This window comes from Balaenoptera ricei, chromosome X (genome assembly GCF_028023285.1).
Source record: "Balaenoptera ricei isolate mBalRic1 chromosome X, mBalRic1.hap2, whole genome shotgun sequence".
NCBI classification, from domain to species: Eukaryota; Metazoa; Chordata; class Mammalia; order Artiodactyla; family Balaenopteridae; genus Balaenoptera; species Balaenoptera ricei.
Genome location: NC_082660.1, coordinates 12,670,271 through 12,689,613, shown reverse-complemented (window position 1 = coordinate 12,689,613; position 19,343 = coordinate 12,670,271). Strand labels below are relative to the sequence as shown.

At 41.6% G+C, this 19,343-nt stretch overlaps 1 protein-coding gene across 4 annotated transcripts in view; it reads left to right on the top strand.

Annotated features, from left to right (window-relative positions):
* PIR (pirin) overlaps window positions 1-19,343 on the top strand; it is a 103,064-nt gene that overhangs the window by 76,061 nt on the left and 7,660 nt on the right. Inside the window, exons 7-10 of one of the 4 annotated variants that reach the window (XM_059910565.1) lie at window positions 1,365-1,409; window positions 10,223-10,305; window positions 16,707-16,800; window positions 17,955-18,022. In XM_059910565.1, coding sequence (XP_059766548.1) covers window positions 1,365-1,409; window positions 10,223-10,305; window positions 16,707-16,769 — 191 coding nt within the window. In that variant the 3' untranslated portion in view covers window positions 16,770-16,800; window positions 17,955-18,022. Of the gene's footprint in view, window positions 1-1,364; window positions 1,410-10,222; window positions 10,306-14,881; window positions 14,923-16,706; window positions 16,801-17,954; window positions 18,023-19,343 lie in introns of those variants that run through there. The other 3 variants (XM_059910566.1, XM_059910567.1, XM_059910564.1) reach the window with 3 other exon arrangements.

Sequence of the window (19,343 nt, the reverse complement as noted above, 5' to 3'; positions counted from 1 at the left end):
AGGGAGCAAAAGAGCGAGTGTGCTCTGAGCAGATAGACTTAATTCCAGAGCCCTTACACTCATTCTTGTAAAATCTCGGGGAGGAAAAAGTGTGAAATAGGAGGATGAAAAAAATATCGTCTGGCGTCCACCCGAGTGTCTTGTCTTTGTTTTGCCATCCTTCAGGCTTTCCGAAGCAGACTCAGTTTATGTTAAGTTTGATCAGTCATGCCTTATCACGTGGGCCTCTCTTGCACTTTTCAACCCACCTGCCAGCACAGCCACATCCCTAGAGTCTACTTTGTCCTCTGTGATTCTTCCATGCCTGCCGTGGTTTTGTTTACTCTGCCACCACGTTGACTCTCTCACAGACTCCAGTCTGGGTCCTGCCCTTGTACCTTGGACTCGGCCCTGCATTCCCTTCGCAGATCTTGTTTTCTCCCAAAGGCACACGGAGTGATGTTCTGATTCTGTTTTGAGCTGGCTACTCCTACATTCATGTCTCTCAGTGGCACTGCAGCATCTCCTCTGGGCCATAGGGACAATACATAAATATCCGTGGAAATCCAGTGCTCATTCCAAGAGGGCAGATAGCGGGTTGTCACTTAAAACTGTTTGGAGGGGACTTCCCTGGTGGCGCAGTGCTTAAGAATCCGCCTGCCAATGCAGGAGACACAGGTTCAAGCCCTGGTCCGGGAAGATCCCACATGCCGCGGAGCAGCTAAGCCCGTGCGCCACATCTAAGGAGCCTGCGCTCTGGTGCCCGCGAGCCACAACTACTGAGCCCACGTGCTGCAACTACTGAAGCCTGTGTGCTCTAGGGCCTGCGAGCCACAACTACTGAAGCCCACGCGCCTAGAGCCCGTGCTCCGCAAGAAGAGAAGCCACCACAATGAGAAGCCCACGCACCGCAGCGAAGACGCGACACAGCCAAAAACAAACACAAAAACTGTTTGGAGGCCCAAGGAACTGAAGATAAGCCAGACTGGTGTGTTGTAGTTATTAACATGATATTCGACCTGGAAGGAACAGCTTGTTTGTTAGTACAGCTGTTGGCATATAGATATATAGCCAGTGAATAGCACACTGTCTACTTGGGTGGCTCTTGAATACTTGAGGCCAAGTCGTTTAGGTTTTGGGGTGTGTGTGTGTTTATGTGTGAACGCGTGCATGTGGGACTGTGTTTAAAACTGTTTACAGAACTTAAGTTTTAAAATGTATATATATCTAAAAGATTTCATCTTCAAACCTTTTGTATCTGTAACTTATATAAGTTTATATATTTGTATGTCATATGTAGAGTATTAAATATTTGATATTGTTATCTCTTTGTTCCTTTTGGCATTATGGACACTAACCTTTTAATGTCGCTGGTCCCTTTTCAGGGTGGACAAGCTTCATTTATACCATATCTGGAAATGTGTATATTGGTAAGTGATCAGTCTGTCGCTTTGGGCTCAATTGCAATATCATTTAAACCACTGCCAGGAAGGAAAGGTAAGATGAAACCTTTCGTGTAATTGAATACTATGTTTCCTCCTGTTCGGCACCAGCCCCCTGTACATCCTGGTACATCCTGGTACCCCCAGGGCAGGGCACCTCTCAGCTTCCAGCATATTCAGTGAGGGAGGAGAATAGGAACACCAGACATGATAGCAGCCATTTTACTGTGGCCTGTGTGCAAATATAAGGTCCAGGCGCAATTATGTGGGTTGACAGCTTGCTAGGATGTTGGCAAGCCCCATACTGATAAAGGGATGGAGCTTTAATGGGCTGCAAGGGGAGCAGGAGTCTATCTCCTGGGAGGTGGAAGGAGGTGAATTTGCAGTCCCAGGTGCTTCTGAGAAATCTCGAAGTCGGTTTTCTTTTATTCTAAGGGGTTGTGTATGTGTCACTTGTTGAGTCTAGTCTAGAAGGGATGTTTGAGACCCAGTCAACTCTCGTTTTATAGATGAGGTATGTAAAGTCTAGAGAAAGTTATTAAACTTGCCAGAATTATGCATTGGTAGACCTGGGACCAGAACCAAGGGCTTGTCAATTCCACTCCCTGTGCCCCACCCCATATCCTTTGTACAATGACAACACAGGAACCACACCATCTAACTTGTCTTTTCCAGTCTAAACCCTTTAGCCAACCCAGCGGTACAAGAGCCAGGAGTGGTGGGAGAGTGGAGCTTGTAGAGTAGGCTGGCTCCTGCCTGCATCTACTCCCACTCTCCGCATCCTCCTAGAAGCAGCATGGAGGCCAGGAAAGGTCGCTGTAGGTTTGTCAGAAAACTGCTGTAGCGGATGCCACTGGTGCCCTCCCCACACCCACTGGGCCTTAGCTCCTCAGGGCCCACTGACCGACTTCCAACTGCCAGTAGTACCTGTGTTTCTTGGCCTGAGGCTTTCTCTGAATCCTGGGAAGGCTACTCTGCCCCAATCAGGGCAGGATGAAAGTGCTAAGGAAGCTGCCTTGCCCCTCAGGTGGGATAACGCTGAGGCCTGTGTGTGAGGCCTTTTCCTAGAGTCTCCTGGAGGCGTTATGTTCAAGCTACCCATGTGAGCGTCCTTGGTAACACATCCTTCATTGTCTGCCTTCCCTTTCCTGTCTGACTTTCCCAATTCCTGGACTGGTGTTTCCTGGGACTGCCTCCAAGATAAACTCCTTGGACTCAAATATGCACCTCAGGCAGTGCTTCTGGGAAAACCTACAGTAGGAGAACCAGCGTCGCTTCTCCCCTTCCCTGCCCCTCTTGAACAGTGATGGTGCTGTGGATGGGGTGAGGGGGATGGAGCCGAGCATCTGGCCGCTCCCAGGTGCAGGCCAAGAATCCCATTCCTGAGGCCCTCTGTGGTTGGCGCTCTCTACCCCAGCCTGTAGCAGAGCCTCCTCAGCAATGAGCTTGCTGCCCTAGCACGGCTACGTCCTTGCCCCACGCTCCCAGCCCCAGACAGCTGGCTCACTGATACTGTCTGCTCAGGGCTTGCAGGCTACACCCGAAGCCATTTAAACCATTCTTCATATTCTCCAGAAGGGCAGTTCAATTGCCTGAAATTAATCTTCTGAAAAATAGTGGTACCACAAGCTCGTGTATTTTGATTTTATACCATAGAAATGGGCTTAGTTCCTCTTTCATTGATTAGCATTTCAATTATGATTCAGAAGCAAAATTCATTTATTTCAGCATTTGAGAAAGTGTGAAAACAATTTAGTAGTGGTATCACAAGTCCGTGGGCACACACATTAAACTATATTAACCATCTGGAAGGGATGAAGCGTCATTTGTTTTTATGATCTTTTGAAAATCTTGGTTATCACATAATACTTTCTAAAATGGAGTAAAAGCCATTTTTATGGAGGTAGCACCCCTGACTTAGGACTTCAAGAGAAATAAATAATCTGCACAAATGGAAAGTAATAAAGCACATGGATTCTGAGGTGGTGAGGATACCAGAAATGTGTAGAATGAGAAAGGACAGGGTCAGCAAGTTTTCTGTAAAGGGCCAGGTAGCAACTACCTTCATCATTGCGGGCCATACAGTTCCGGTTGCAGTGACTCCTTCCTGCCTTTGTAGCACAAAAGCAGTCACAGGTGATACATAAATAATTGGGATGGTTGTTCCAATAAAACTTGATTTATGGCCACTGAAATGTGAATTTCATATATTTTTCATGTGTCATGAACTACTACTCTTGGGATTTTTTTTAGCCTTTTGAAAACATAAAAACCTTTCTTAGCTTGTGGGCTCTACAAAAGCTCACATTTGATTTTGGTTTTATAGGCAAGGAAAATTTTTTCCTCTACTGTTCTAGGTTCTTTTTGGCTGGGCCATGAGTTAGATCGACATAAGACAGATTAACAGGAGAAAAACAAACTTAATTACATAGGTACAGGGGTCCCATAAAATATGAGACCCAAGGGCAAGTTGGGCAGATGCCATCCTGAGCTAAAGAATGAGATAGGAACCTGAGGCTTCAAAGGGGAGGAGAGTAATTCACGGGGTGATAAGAAGAGCAGGTGTTCGGTAACTAGGTGTGTGCCCTGCCAGCCAGGTAGGTCATTCAGAAGAAAGTTATCTCTGGTAATAGCTCTCCCTTTGAACCAGGCCCCTTATCTAAATTCTTTAAGGCAGTTAAGAGAGTGGTTGGAAGCTCTTCTTGAGTCTTTTGGGCCTTGACTGTCTTCAGCTCAAAACAATCTGCGTGCCAAAGCGGCACATCTTGGGGAGTCTCATTCTGAACCCCTTCAGTTTAAATGGCATTGTAGAGGTTGAAGGGGAGAAAGATTAACAAATAATCTTCGAACCCTGTTTGAATCAGTAGTTACAGCCTTGTTTCCTGACAGACCTTTAGTCCAAGAATTTAACAAGTGAAAAGGTCAGTGGTTCGAGGGGTAAGAATGACTTATACATCCACTTGTTTTTCTCGAGGTGCGGCAGGATTTTCCTGAGTCATCTCTATTCACTGGCCTGGTCACCTCTCGTGACCATGAGCCACAAGTGCAAAACATCTGGCAGGAAATGGGGTCACGGTCTGTAGTGTTGGAGCAAACTTGCATCTGTCCAGGGTAAAGTGGACCATGGAGAGAATCTAGCTCGCGAAACTGCCCTCTTGGGAATCTGCTTCAGCCAACGAATAGCTGGCCAGGTGACCTCATTTGAATTTCATCTCCTTCCCTTCCTCCTCTTCACCCCCTAACAGAGATATTAATGAGAAAAACAAAAGGGCAAGAGCAAATCACCAGAAAAAAAGAAACAACAAAGCAGAAATAGCTATTGAATGTGTACTGACCTATAAATCTATAGAGAGAATCCAAAAAATGCTCTCTGACTTTATTGCCTCAATTTTATCTTGCTTATAAAACCAGGATGGCAGCAGGCAACCACAGATGGCAGGAACTGATAAGCAAGTAGTTGTCTTAAATGTCATGTACCTCCATTCTGTTGAAATAGATGTTATAAGTATGTACTTAATGTATGGGGCTGGAATAAAGAGACTGCAGTTTGGCTTGAGAAAGTACTCTGGGGAGATTCCATAAGTGGAGATTAGGATGACTGTTAAAAATATTAATTGGGGCTTCCCTGGTGGTCCAGTGGTTAAGACTCCATGCTCCCAGTGCAGGGGGCCTGGGTTCGATTCCTGGTCAGGGAACTAGATCCCACATGCCACAACTAAAAAAAAAAAAGATCCCGCGTGCCACAGTGAAGATCCCGCGTGCGGCAATGAAGATCCCATGTGCCACAGCTAAGACCGGTGCAGCCAAATAAATAATAAATTTAAAAAAATATTAATTGATGCAGGAAGTACTTAAAAGATGGACATCAGTAGATTTACTTTTGTAAGGACAAGTGGAGTTTTGAACGTTAGAAAATGCTGGACATTAGCTAGTTGTCTAAGTTAGATATTTTAAAGTTCATGGTCAGTATAGTGAAGTCATGTAATTGCCCACTAAGGGCACCCTGAAGAAGAGAAGGAATTAACAGAACTAAAATAAGACAAATAGAATTGGTACTTCCTTATTTAAGAGCACTTAGAGATGTTTTATGGTTTTCCAGGATCTTCTTAATTTTTGATACATTGTGGTTTTTTTCAAGCCTTCTGACTGTTGAATAGTAGCTTTAAAAATTGTGCAGGAGAGAGATCTTTGACAGCAGTCTTTTACTGAGTCAACAAGTCCTTTGACCAGCCCCCAGCTGAAATCTTGTGCAGTATATGATTTAAAAAAAAAAAAAGAAAATAAAACAACATGGTCAGAAAACCAGTAGATCCCAAGGATATTAGCTCTAAACCCCTTCCCTGCAGCTGAGATGAAAATGACATTACACATCAACACAGAGATCAACAGGTTACCGGAGTTTATATCCTGTGTCCCTGAAGCTTGGGACAGTTTATCAGCTTGGATGCCAGTCCCCTAGAAGAACCAGTATCAAATATACTGTTGGGGCTTAGAAATTATATTTAGAAATCTAAAAATATTTGTGGTTATTGAGATGACAACTAACTGGTTTATGTGGGTAGTAAAATGTTTCAAACTTATTTGAATAAGTAATTATTCATGCTCACTTGTGCTCTGCCCTTTGCTTCTGGTTCTGGGGGGTATTAAAAAGTATGACACAGCCCCTGGATCTCAATAAAGGTGGGGAAACACACTAGGAGCCCTCCGAGTTGACCTCCACTTACCCAAAATGAACTGGACTAAGCAGTGCGCCTCATTTCATGCGGAATACGTTGAATGAGGTGCCTGAACCCCCAGGATGATCAGCTCCCCTGGTCCACCTGCCCCCTGCTACTCCCCCTGGCAAGTTGAAGTGGACTTAAAGGCAGGTGTGATTGTTCTCTAATCTGTTTATGCCAGTTGCACCAATGATTGCAATTATGCGATTTAATTAAATAATATTTAAATTAACGAAATAAGCTTGAAAAGAGAGTTTGTATTTCTAGAGCAACCAAAGTCAAATGCTTTGTAAAAGTACATTGCTAAAGAAAACTCTTCGAATTAGTATGGTAGAGATGACAGTAAAAGATTAGGGGAAACTGTGATGATCTAGAAGGATTTCAGTGGTGCACTATGGTATGCTTTATAAAGAAAGGCAGTGCTTCAGTCCAATTTCTAAAAATTGGCAAATGGATGCACATTTACAATTTAATTTAAAGTAAAATGTTGGAGGCAGCTTAATCTTTTTCAATTAATGATCCGGATTGCATCAGATAAGAAGGCTTCAACCGTACATACAAAATTGATGATATCAAAATCTGTGATAGAAGTACCAGAATGTACGGAACAGAGGGTAAATGGGACAGTAGTTCTTGTAAAGAGAAGAAGAAAAAGGAAATCTTGTGTATGGGGAGAAGTTTCGCAGCAATAAACCACACACTGAAGATGCAGCACTAACTTTAAAATGTTTTAAAGTATTTTGCCCTTTTATGACTGTTTACGCAAACAAAAATATTTGCGATTCAATTGTTTTCAGTTAAATTTTCTTTAACTGCACTATTAGATTTAACATTCTTGGCAAAGCTTCCCAATGGAAACTATTTATTATCTGCTTTGGCTCGATTTATAATTGAAAGTAGTCACAACTAATAAAATATATTTTCTTTGAGACTTATTTTAGGTTCAGGAGATAACCAGATGGGTGAAACAGCATAGAAATGACATGAAGATGGAATCAAACTTTGCTTTCTGTGATCCTGCTTTAAACATTTTATAAAATAATACAGAAGCTAAAGGTACACTTAGAATGATTAATCTTAAAAACCTGACTTTCCAGTGTCTATAAAAAGGGTTTGCCTTATGGTGGAGCATTTCAAATGGCCTCTTCAGAATCAATACTGTGATTCCTCTCCTAGATCAGCAAGTAGAATGAGCGGAAATTGCATTCCATATAAAATTAGAATGAGAGCTCTTAGGGAAACATGAACTCTGTTTCTAAATTAAGATTTTCTCATAGACCAATGAACGGCAGTTGAGCAAGCTACCCTGATAGGAGGTGCAGAGAAATCCCAGTTCAGCATTATTTTTGAGAGCTGTCTCTTGCCAGCTCACTCCATTAAAACATAGTGAAGGGGCTTTATAAACCATTTTGGTCTCTGTATCATAAAACATCCTACATGATAAAATTAGGGGTCAGGGGTAGACCACATGGGTAATGGGTGTTACATATGAATTCATTGAAGATAAAGACATGGTTCATTGCTCCCAGGGAATCTCAGTAAAGCACACTTAATAAAATGCTGCTTTATATCACAGTTTAAAATATTACCCCAATCTAAATGAGATTATTCTTAGACTCCGAGACCCCTCTTTTTATGGCCACATCCTTGCATGAGTGGAAAATCAGCGGAGTTCTATCATTCACTGCCGTGACATCTGTTAACCTAAATCCTTGGGGGAGAAGAAACCTTCAGTGATGTGCTGGGGCTCGCTCTTGGCAGCTCGCAGGAGCAGGTTGTGTACCTCTTCCCTGGCCTCAGATTGGTAGCTTGAAATTGGCTACAGTGGCGGGAGCATTTAAACCATGGAAATTGGCACACAGTACAAATCAGGTTTGTTTTTCCCCTTGTCCCCGAAAGCCGGTTAGTAAACATTAACTAGCACACCACTGCCTCTGAGACAGAAGTTCCTAAACTTTTTGTGCCATGAACCCTTTTGACATTTGCCAAGGCCCCACCTCTGAACAATGTTTTTTTTTTTTTTTTTAATTCAATGGTGTCATTAAAAGGTTAAAAGAACAAGTCTGTGATACGGTTCCATGTGTGCTTCTCTGATGACATTTGAAATAACATGATCCAGAAGCAGGTTTACTTTAAATTGTTAAGTAGTGATTAACATAAACTTATTTTGAGATCTTTACAATGCTAATGTGATATGAAAATATCCGTGATTTCTACTGGAAACAAAATCATTGGTCTAGCTAATACTGCTGTGGTTTTCTGGCTGCAGTCATGACTGAAAGAAAGGCCACATTTCAGTTAGGTGTTCGTGAAAATAAAGATGTCATTTGTCTCCCTTGCAAGTCCATGATTGCTCTGAATTCTATCCATGGACCCCTTGGGAACACACTGGCTCCAGGTTAAGAAGTCCTCTGTTAGAATCCTGTTTCACGTTTGCAAGCATCAGAATGAACCCTGCTGCTTCATGTAGGTTATCTCCAAAGTGGAGGTGAAAGGGAGGCCTTCTCTAGAAAATATGACTGTTTGAACTCCAGTCAGTATTCACAAAATTCACAAATTATGTTTATATGGTAATTCCTCAAGCTACTGTTTTCGCTTAAATAAGTGCTTCCATGTTGATTATTCAGCTTTCGCTGTATCATGTCAGGTGAACGCCCTTTTTTTTATAGTCCAGAACGTCATGCAGACATCGTTACGGGCTTCTCAGCCTGCCCGCAGTCTTCTCTCTGTTGTCTGTGCACGTGTCTGGTTTTCAGTCAGCTGAAAGGCCCAGCCGTGTCCCACCTGCCACCTCCTGTGGCCGTTCAGGCCGCTGCATTATGCTGCTCCTAGGGAGAATCGTGTTCTTCGGCTCTTCTCTCTCCCATGGTTGCCCAATCTTTCTTTCTCAACTCCACCTCTCAAACCCATCCCTATCTTTCTGTGTCCACTCTCGCAGTTCAGACTGGAATTCATTTCCACTGAGACTGTTAGAATAAACTCCTAACAGGTCATCCTAACTTCAGTCTTGCCCTCTCCAGTTTATTCTGTGCTCTGCTTTCAGTTATTTCTCCAAGACACAGATCTAACCATTTCCCACACACACCCTTTCCTCAGAGGTCCTCCATTTTATATGGATAAGCATGGCCTTCATGTCTTCCCTTGACCTGAAGCAAGTGTGCATTGCCGTCATTCCTCCCAGCAGAATGTTCCAGCAATGATAGAAGGTTCACCCGGGCATGCCCTGCACATTGCCAGCCCCTCACCTTTGCACAGTCTGTCCTCTTGTCTAGAGCACCCTTCATCCTAGCTTTGCCTTTTATCGGTCTATCTGATCCTGCAGAGCTCTGCAGGCCCTGTTCTCTCTTTGAACTTTGTTTATTCCTTTCTTGTTGCCTTTAACACACAATTTCATTTGTATTATTTTTTCTGTTTCATCTGTGAGCCTTAATATAGAAGGGATGGAAATATATCCATCCTGAAATCTCCCCACTCCCGCAGCATTTAGCAGAGGGCCTTGTACATAGTTCCATAGCTGTTGTTCACTAGCTCTCCAACTTACCTATTTTCCAGTTGAATTAGTCTCTGTTTTATGAATATATATTTAGTTTCTCTCAGTGAGATTTTGAGTTATTTGTATGTGAGGAATCGGCTTTGCACGTCTTTGCATTTTCTCACAGTGCTGGGCGGTTAGTTGTAGGTATTCAATAAATACTTGTTGAAAGGAATTAATGATGGAATTTACTAATTTTCCTAAGCATGCTTAAATCTTTTGAGGTTTATAATTGACCCAAGGAAACACTCTTATTAGCATGTAATGCCAAGGACTTTGCTTATTAATTAACCTATTAGGCATGACATTGAAAGTGTAAGTGGAAACATAATACAGGATTCACTTCCTTGTCCTTTTCTACATTGGAAAGCAGCCAGTTTCGGACTTTAATAATTGCAAATACCATCAACAAGAGATTTCAGGAGATTCCTAAGTTGGTTGTTTCTGAACTTGAAATTCATATTATGGTGCCGTGCAGTTAACCAAGTTTGTAATTGTATGAGAAATGTACTACCATGAGGACTAAATTAAGTGGGTCATCTTTTTTGTAGGACCTGATGACACACAACAAAAAATAGAACCTCATCACACAGCCGTGCTGGGGGAAGGTGACAGTGTCCAGGTGGAGAACAAGGTTAAGTATTAAAAATCTTTAATTCTCTTTTTTCCAAAATTTTTTTTGCATTTAAAAATTTTAATGTAATTTTTAAAGGTTACTTTCCATTAACAGTTATTACAAAATATTGGCTATATTTCCTGTGTTGTATAATACACCTTTGAGCCTACCTCACACCCAGTGGTTTGTACCTCCTAATCCCTCACCCCTATATTGCCCCTCCCCCAGCACTGGTAACCACTAGTTGTTCTCTGTATGTGTGAGTCTGCTTTTTTGTCACTAATTTGTTGTATATTTTAGATTCCACATATAAGTGATATCATACAGTATTTGTCTTTCTCTGACTTACTTCACTTAGCATAATGCCCTCCAAGTCCATCCATGTTGCTGCAAATGGCAAACTTTCGTTCTTCTTTATGGCTGAGTAATATTCCATTGTATATATGTACTGCATCTTCTTTATTCATTCATCTGTTGATGGACGCTTAGGTTGCTTTAATTTTCTTAACTTGTATTTTCTACTAGTTTCCAGGAAAATGCCGAAATCTCCTGTGTACGTGGAAAATTTTTTCTCTTCCTCTGGGAAAGAAGCTATGCCACAAGTTTATCAACCCCTTTCATTAACTACTGTTATTTCTACTGGTTTATTTTAAGGTTTTATCTACACTGATTCCTCATCTTTAGGAATCATTGAAAGTCCGTATTGTTTACCCCTAGAAATTTGAATCTGAAGGCAGCTCTTCCTTGTCTCTCACTTTTTCTTTCTTTATACAATTGATGATTTTATCGTTAGCATAAGTGAAAATGGATCAGCCCTTTAGGGGTATAAATATAGATCCACACACATATTCCCATGGAGCCCTCTGAAAGTCAGCCTCATGTTGAACTGAGAGGAACATATGATCCATTTCGTGGTCCTTTTGTGTTGAGTCCTTGCTTTTTAAGTAAAGTTTCTGATATTTTAGGAGTCCGAGGAGCTTTTTTTAATCCAGGTTGCCAGGTTTCTTCCTTGTGTTCCTTCCTTTATTCCCTTGGACTATTCGCTCACCGTCTTGTGAGCCTATTAAACCCATCTGGCCACTTTGTGACATTCTCATAAGGAGAATTGAAGAGATAGTTGTGCAGAAGCTCCTGCAAAGATGAATTTTGAAAAGTAGGGGTGAAAACTAAGTTGGCGTGCAGGTGGCTGGCAGAGGGGCCATCTGCCTGACTGCCAGCCCCCCGGCCCTGGTGTGGTAGAATGCAGTGGATGTGAGGGATGATTATATCTTAACCCACTTTGCTGACAGCTCCGCTACTGCCGCTTTAATCCTCTGCAACACCTCCAGGAGCAGTGAAGTAAGGCGAAGCAAAACCCCATGAGCTCCAGAGGAAATGCGTATCTCAGGGTCTGTGCTCACTATAATTAGGTCGAACTGTATGGAACTGCCACTTCTGACCTACAAAAATGACGATTTCGTCTGTTTTCACCCAGTGCATGAAAGAGGCATGGAAGCCATATGTAGGCCAGACCCTACTGACAGCAGATTAGTCTGTGACATGATCTGGTTTAACTTGACAATCTCAGTCCTTCCTATACTATAGCAGAGGGCACACTGCAGATGATAAGGATTTGGAAGCTGAAGCAGAGCACCAGCAAGAAGTGGTGAGGGGGTCCAGAAAGAGAGAGGCAGCAGGATGGAAAAGAGTTGACTGAAGCCATCAGTTCCTTGGCCCCACGGGCGTGGTTCTGTTGTGTGCCCTTCTGTGATTTTGACTGTGTATAAGTGTAGCCTGAGCCATAAAGACGTTAGAAAGAGTTCTGTGAAAAAATTTATTCCAAAAAATTAACCTTTAAATGGGTGCGTATCACGTACATCCGTGAAGAGTAGAAAGTCCCCTTAGATACAACAGGAGGAGCCTGTGATGGTGTGAACCACTCACTAGCCACGTGACTTTGGACACAGTTCTGAACCCCCCTGAGAGTTTCTGAGAGTTTCTTTTTCTGCAGAGTTGAAATAACAATGCTAACTGCGTGGGGCTGTCAGATGGACTGTGTGAGATGACGTAGGTCAACGGTCTAGGCCACATCTAGCCCGGGGGGTCAGTACTTTATGCCCAACAGGCTAGATTTAAACTTTTTCTAAAGGGTTATTGAACCCCGGCTACACCCATTCATTTCCGTTTGTCTGTGGATGCTTTCACACCACAGTGTAGAGCTACGTGGTTGCAACAGAGACTGGATGGCCCACAAAGCCTAAAATCTTTATTCCCTGGCTCTTTACAAGGACAAGTTTGCTAATCCCTGGTCTGGTGCATAGTGGGTGCCCAATGATGGTAGCTGGAAAGGTCACTGATCTAAACACCTGATGTGACAGGTAGTCATACCACGTACATGTTAACCTAATGAGGATTTATACCTTAGGCCCCAAGGTTTAGGGCACATGAGTTTCTACAAAGGCCCTAAAGGACCCTAATTCACTCGGGCTCCAGGCCAGGGGTATCTTCACTTGGAACTAGACTTACCCTGAGGATTAAAGAAGGAAGCTGTGCCTTCCCAGTTCTCCCTTATTCCCATGTGCATGGAGTTGTGGGCAGGAATGAGGAGTTGATATATAGTCCCCAGCTTCCCTCTGGCACTGCTCTCCCTGCCCTTTCTCTGCTTCTTACTCTGTGTCTTCACCATCGTGCCTGTCTTCCTGGTGGCTCAGGAGCCTGGGCAGTTTCCTCTAGAATGGCCAGTCCTCCAGGGCAGGCGAGGAGGGCAGGGAAGAGTTGGTGTATCGATAGATCATATCTTTTCTCTCCCCAGGTTTCCCTGCTCCATTTTAGCATTTGACTCATCTTAGACCAGCGCATTTTAGGCTGCAGGGACCCCTACCTTTTTCACTCAGAGTGTGGATTGTCTTTTGTGACTGTATTCTGAAGTCTTCCATGGTGGGTAGCAACTGCAGGGGGCTTGGTTTATGCTAGATTGAAGAGTCTTTAAGCCAGACTCTCTGACTTCTTAGAGGAAGCCTAAACCCCAGCAGTGCCTTCAGAATGGCCTTAACTTTTTCATTGTTCTTAGAGATGGGGATCAACCCTGGGCTCCTCTGGACATTTAAGCCTGGACTGTAATGGTCACCCTGGAACAACCTCTGTCTCAAGCGTTAAAGCTCCCTGTGCTGCTTTGGCCCACAGTTGGTACCCTGGTTGCCAAGATGGCTCCATGGTCAGGAGCACAGGGATTTGATGTGGAGACTTGATCTCAGCTTAAAACTCCTGTTTATATTAGTGTCCTATTGAGAAAGTCTTAAGCCTCGTGGATTAGCAAACTTACTTGCAGTTTGTCAAGGTAGACAATCAGTTCCTCATTGACTGCCATCAAAACCATGCTTGAGAATAAGGATACTCTTTAACTGGCACCATTCATGGGGAATTCATTAAACTAATACAGATTAATATTTGATTAAAATAAAGATCGAAAGACAACTAAAACACCCTTTTAAACCTAGAGACAACTTTTTGCTGATGTGTAAAAATTCATAATAAAATAAACCATTAATCTTCAAAAACTGGTAACAGTTCACTGTTTTCTCTTTCAATTGGCCTAAGAAGTATAAACAGTGAAGTCTAGTAAGAACAATTACATGCAATTAAGTCCTGTTAAAGCTCAGTTTCTTTCTGATAATGTTTTCAGGTAATATTTCACCATAATAAATGTTCCTGATGCAGAAGTATGCCCTTAGTTTCCTTCTTGGAGTCCCACTGCCATCTCAAGCTTTGTATTTCTGATTAATCAAACAAACTCTGAGTACATACTTACAGTGTAGAAGTTATCAACACCTTAAATAAATCCTAGTGCCTTCATCTGGGCTTCGATCATTTATTGTTGGTGTCAGTGGAACTCAAGACATGTCTTGCCAGTATTTATGGAATAACAAAGAGCAATTTGTAAAAGTAAATTATTACGTAAACCCAGAAGGGCCTGACTCGAAACTAGGAACTCTGAGAATGTGTGCCAAAGTGAAAGACATGGTCTGGGCCCCAAGAGATCGTGAGTTTCAGTTGGGGCAACTGTCCATGAAGCAGTAAGTGAACTTCTGTTGCCTTTGTGTGAGGGTCTCTTCGTCAGAACCTAACAGGGCACTGACTTAGATCCACACAGGGACTCATGATCTTAAACAAGTCTTTCTTTCTCTTTACTTTGGCCTGATTTTCATCATTTGACACTGTACCCAAGGTCGCCATAGAGGAGGACTTTTCAAGATAGCAACATTCGGGACTTGGAGCCACAAAAGCACTCTACTGAATATCCAGAAAGATGATCAGCTTTCACCGAAGAAGGCTAGTTAAGGGAGGAAAAAGGATGCACTTAAGAAAAAAGAAAAAGACCCAAAACATCTGGCTTAGGTTAGAGGAGAAGGGGCCAGGCAGAGGTTAATTTTGTAAAAAAAATCATTCAAAGAAGCTTGGACCAGGCTTCAGCTTTCTTTCTTTCTTTTTTTTTTTTTTAATTTTTATTGGAGTATAGTTGCTTTACAATGTTGAGTTAGTTTCAGGTGTACAGCAAAGTGAATCAGTTATACATATACTTATATCCAACTCTTTTTAAAATTCTTTTCCCATTTAGGTTACTACAGAGCACTGAGTAGAGTTCCCTGTGCTAATACAGTAGGTTCTTATTTATCAGTTTTATACATAGTAGTGTATATATGTCAATCCCAATCTCCCAATTCATCCCACCCCCCTTTCCCCCTTGGTATCCATACGTTTGTTCTCTATGTCTGTGTCTCTATTTCTGCTTTGCAAATAAGTTCATCTGTATCATTTTTCTAGATTCCACATATAAGCAATATTATACGATATTTGTTTTTCTGTTTCTGGCTTACTTCCAACCTTCAGCTTTCTGAAATGGAAAGCCCAACTCCCAAACAACTCAGTACCCAGCAGTTGAATCATTTTTCATTTCAGACCAAATGCAAGTGTCCTTTTATCCTACTGTCTGACTTATAAATGAAAGTCATCATTTGATTTGAGTAATATCAAAAGGAGCAAAACTTGTATTTTGAACACTATTATTATTCCAAACTGTGTAAACTGTAGGACACGTTTGTCACTCACAAAAGACGCATCTTATGAATTAAGAAACTTATATTCTGAGGAGTCGCACACCCGTGGCACAAGGAGGTAGGCCTTTCCTTTCCCCTTCTCTCGTGACCCCCGACCCTTTCTCCTCTGCCTCCTGACCCTAGAACTCAAGTGTGTATCCCCTCCAAAACCAAACACCTCGAAACACTTTTTAGTGATGTCTTCCCTCAGATTAAATTATAAATGATGTAGCACCAGCGATCAGAACTATTTTTCTAAGATACTTTTCTTGAATATGTCATTTGATTCGCACTGAAATTCCACCTCTTTAAAGCCCTTAGGTAGAAACCTTCCCCTTTCTTGGGAACTCTTGGGCTATTGCATAGTAGTAAGTGGTCCTAGACTAATTTTTAAGCTTCTGTACCTGTTTTTCATAGTTTTTTTGGTGTGTGTTTAATTTCCATAATTGATGTTAAGCTGTCCATTTCCTTGTATTGCTGTATAGTAGTGCTTTCCTGTCTTCTAGCTTTGAATCTCATTGATCTGATAACCGCAAAGCTTAATTATTAACGTTGTGTATAATGTGAGAATAAGTGGAGATTGAGTGAGGGTCTGTACTAAGGTTAAAAGACTAAACTTTAGTGTATGGGGTTTATGACATCTGTTCTTAAAATTTGAGTTAGCAGAAGCCTTTTTAGCTTACTCTTTGATTTTCAGCTGAGTTCACATTGGCATATTTTGACAGCAAATTGGGTTATGGATACATAAGGTGATGTGTAAATAAATACAGGCCTGGGAATGGTTAAACAGATGTTTTTTAAACATGAAGAAATGATTAAAGCATCCACTGGGTGGATGTACTAAATGCACAGCCCTGGGACTGTAGGGAGTAAATTAAGACTTTTGCAGAAACCATTCGACCCTAAATTCCCTTTTAATTGTTTAAAGTTAGAGGCAGAAGGAGAAATAAATGTCGGTTCTGTAAGATACAAATATTTCTAACTACATGGAAGATTAAAAACTTCGTTCTTCATATGCTTCATGTTAATTGAATTCAGTGATAAATCTTCTGGTACTAGTAACATTATAATTATTTCTAATTAAAGAGCTTTGTATGAGTAGGAGCATATAATGCATTATCACATATTTATATTATCACAAGTGTGATGGCAGGTTCTTCTGCTGGTTTCTGTGGCATTACTGGGTCAGAGGACATCAGCGACAGGAGGGCTTGAAGTCATATTGTCAAAGTGCTCTCTAGAGGGATTACAGCACCCGCTTAAAACCTCCCAAATGGTGTGTAGAAAAGTGTGTCTTTCCCTGCATCCACACGAGCACTGGATTTAATAATTAATTGTTTTTTTCAGTTTCAGGGAAAAAAACCTAATCTTAATTCTGAACAAAAACTTTTAGAGACTTTAACACAATAGGACACTTTTGGAGAGAAATTTACCTGAGCAGGTATCTCTGGGATTCTTTTTTAAATAAATTTATTTATTTTTTTGTTTATTTTTGGCTGCATTGGGTCTTCATTGCTGCGCGCAGGGTTTCTCTAGTTGTGGCGAGCGGGGGCTACTCTTCGTTGCAGTCCGCAGGCTTCTCACTGCGGTGGCTTCTCAGAGCACGGGCTCTAGGCACGCGGGCTTCAGTAGTTGTGGCACGTGGGCTCAGTAGTTGTGGCTCGGGGGCTCTAGAGCGCAGGCTCAGTAGTTGTGGCACACGGGCTTAGTTGCTCCGCGGCATGTGGGATCTTCCCAGACCAAGGCTCAAACCCGTGTCCCCTGCATTGGCAGGCAGATTTTTAACCACTGCGCCACCAGGGAAGCCCCCTGGGATGTTTTTGTAAGGTTCCATTTATTTTATTTTATAACTTTATTTATTTATGTATTTATTTTTGGCTGTGTTTGGTCTTCGTTTCTGCGCAAGGGCTTTCTCTAGTTGCAGCAAGGGGGGGCCACTCTTCATCGCGGTGTGCGGGCCTCTCACTATCGCGGCCCCTCCTGTTGCGGAGCACAGGCTCCAGACGCGCAGGCTCAGTAGTTGTGGCTCACGGGCCCAGTTGCTCCGCGGCATGTGGGATCTTCCCAGACCAAGGCTTGAACCCGTGTCCCCTGCATTGGCAGGCAGACTCAACCACTGCGCCAACAGGGAAGCCCAAGGCTCCATTTAGTGCAACATTTCTGGGGCATATTTTACATTAATAGTAATGTCAAAAGTAATAAAATGTTACTTTTGGATTTGCATAAATAATCTTCCCTTTTAAAAATTAAATTTTTAGCAGGAAATTTATAAGCTCTATTATAGGCCAAGTCAATTACATAGTTTGTCATAAAGATGTTTCTAGTTAAAGAAAAATCTTAATTTAAATTCTCCTGCTTTATTAGAGAAGGTTATTATTTTGGTGTTCGGGACATATTCTTGAGTTCTGATTGCTACTAAACATCTTAAAGAATAAGCATTTCCATATCGTGCGTTGCACAGAAAATATTTCTGGAATTTATCTTTAGAATTAGGGACATCATCCCTTTGGCCCGAATGTCAACTTCAAATCATTCCTAATCAGACATTCAAAAATAAGGCTGATTATTGTTTGATGGTCTTTTTCTTGACTTTAGGATCCTGAGAGAAGCCACTTCGTCCTGATAGCTGGGGAGCCATTAAGAGAACCAGTTGTCCAACATGGTAAGCCCCAAATGATGGCGATTTCTTTGGTTGGTTTTCCTTTTCTTTGAAAGTAGTGTACATATATAGGGTCACCAGGAAGAAAGCTGGATTTTTGTCCTCTCTCCATCTACAAAGTTGAGGATTTTGTTTCATTTCTCCATTGTGAAAGGAAAATATATACATGGTTTTCATTTCTACATTCATTCTCTTTCTTTTAAGGAAACATTTCTTGAGTATCTACCACATGTAGGACATTGAGGTTTGAACTGTGGGGAAAACAAAAATAGTGTTTTTTACATAGTGTCATAGGGAATTTCAACTTAAAAAAAGATTTTGTGGTCTACTGGGGACTTGAATATCGTTGTTATGTTTACCAAAAATAACAGTGATTTCTTTCTTTCTTTTTTCTTTTTTTTTGGCCGCGCTGCACTACTTGCAGGATTTTAGTTCCCCGACCAGGGATTGAACCCAGGCCCACGGCAGTGAGAGCACCGAGTCCTAACCACTGGACTGCCAGGGAATTCCCATAAATAACAGTGATTTCAATACTGTCCTTGTAGTCTATTGTATTTTTAGTGAAAAATGGGGACCTCTTAGGAATATTTCTTTGGAAGTTTCTAAAATATTTGAGTCACTCTTAGTTTATTTTAAAAAACAAATAGAGGGACTTCCCTGGCAGTCCAGTGGTTAGGACTCGGCGCTTTCACTGTCATGGCCCCGAGTTCAATCCCTGGTCGGGGAACTAAGATCCCGGAAGCTGCATGGCACAGCCAAAAAAATAAAAGAAAAAAACCCAAAGATATAAAACAGGTAAACAACAAGGTCTTACTGTATAGCACAGCGAACTATATTCAATATTCTATAATAGACCATAATGGAAAAGAATATACATGTATGTATGTATATATATATGTATAACTGAATCACTTTGCTGTACAGCAGAATTAACACAACATTGTAAATCAACTATACGTCAATAAAAACAAAACAATAGAGATAACTGTACCTGGAGGCAGAAAATCCTGGAATAAGGACTCATAATAGTCACTTCAATTCTTTGTCTTGACTTCCTCAAAATACTGTTGTTTGATTGAATGAGGAACATCTAAAAGCACCTAGAACCCAACCTATTACTTAGATAAATGCTACAAAACATAGTGTATGTCCGCTTATCTGATTATTAAATTTAACATGCATTAAAATCCCATTACACTGCCTTGCTTACAGGTATGCACAGTGATTTCAGAAAAAAAACCCCGGCTGATCATAAATTTAAAGAACACTGATTATTTTTATTTTATTTATTTATTATTTTTAATAGAACTTTATTGGAGTATAAT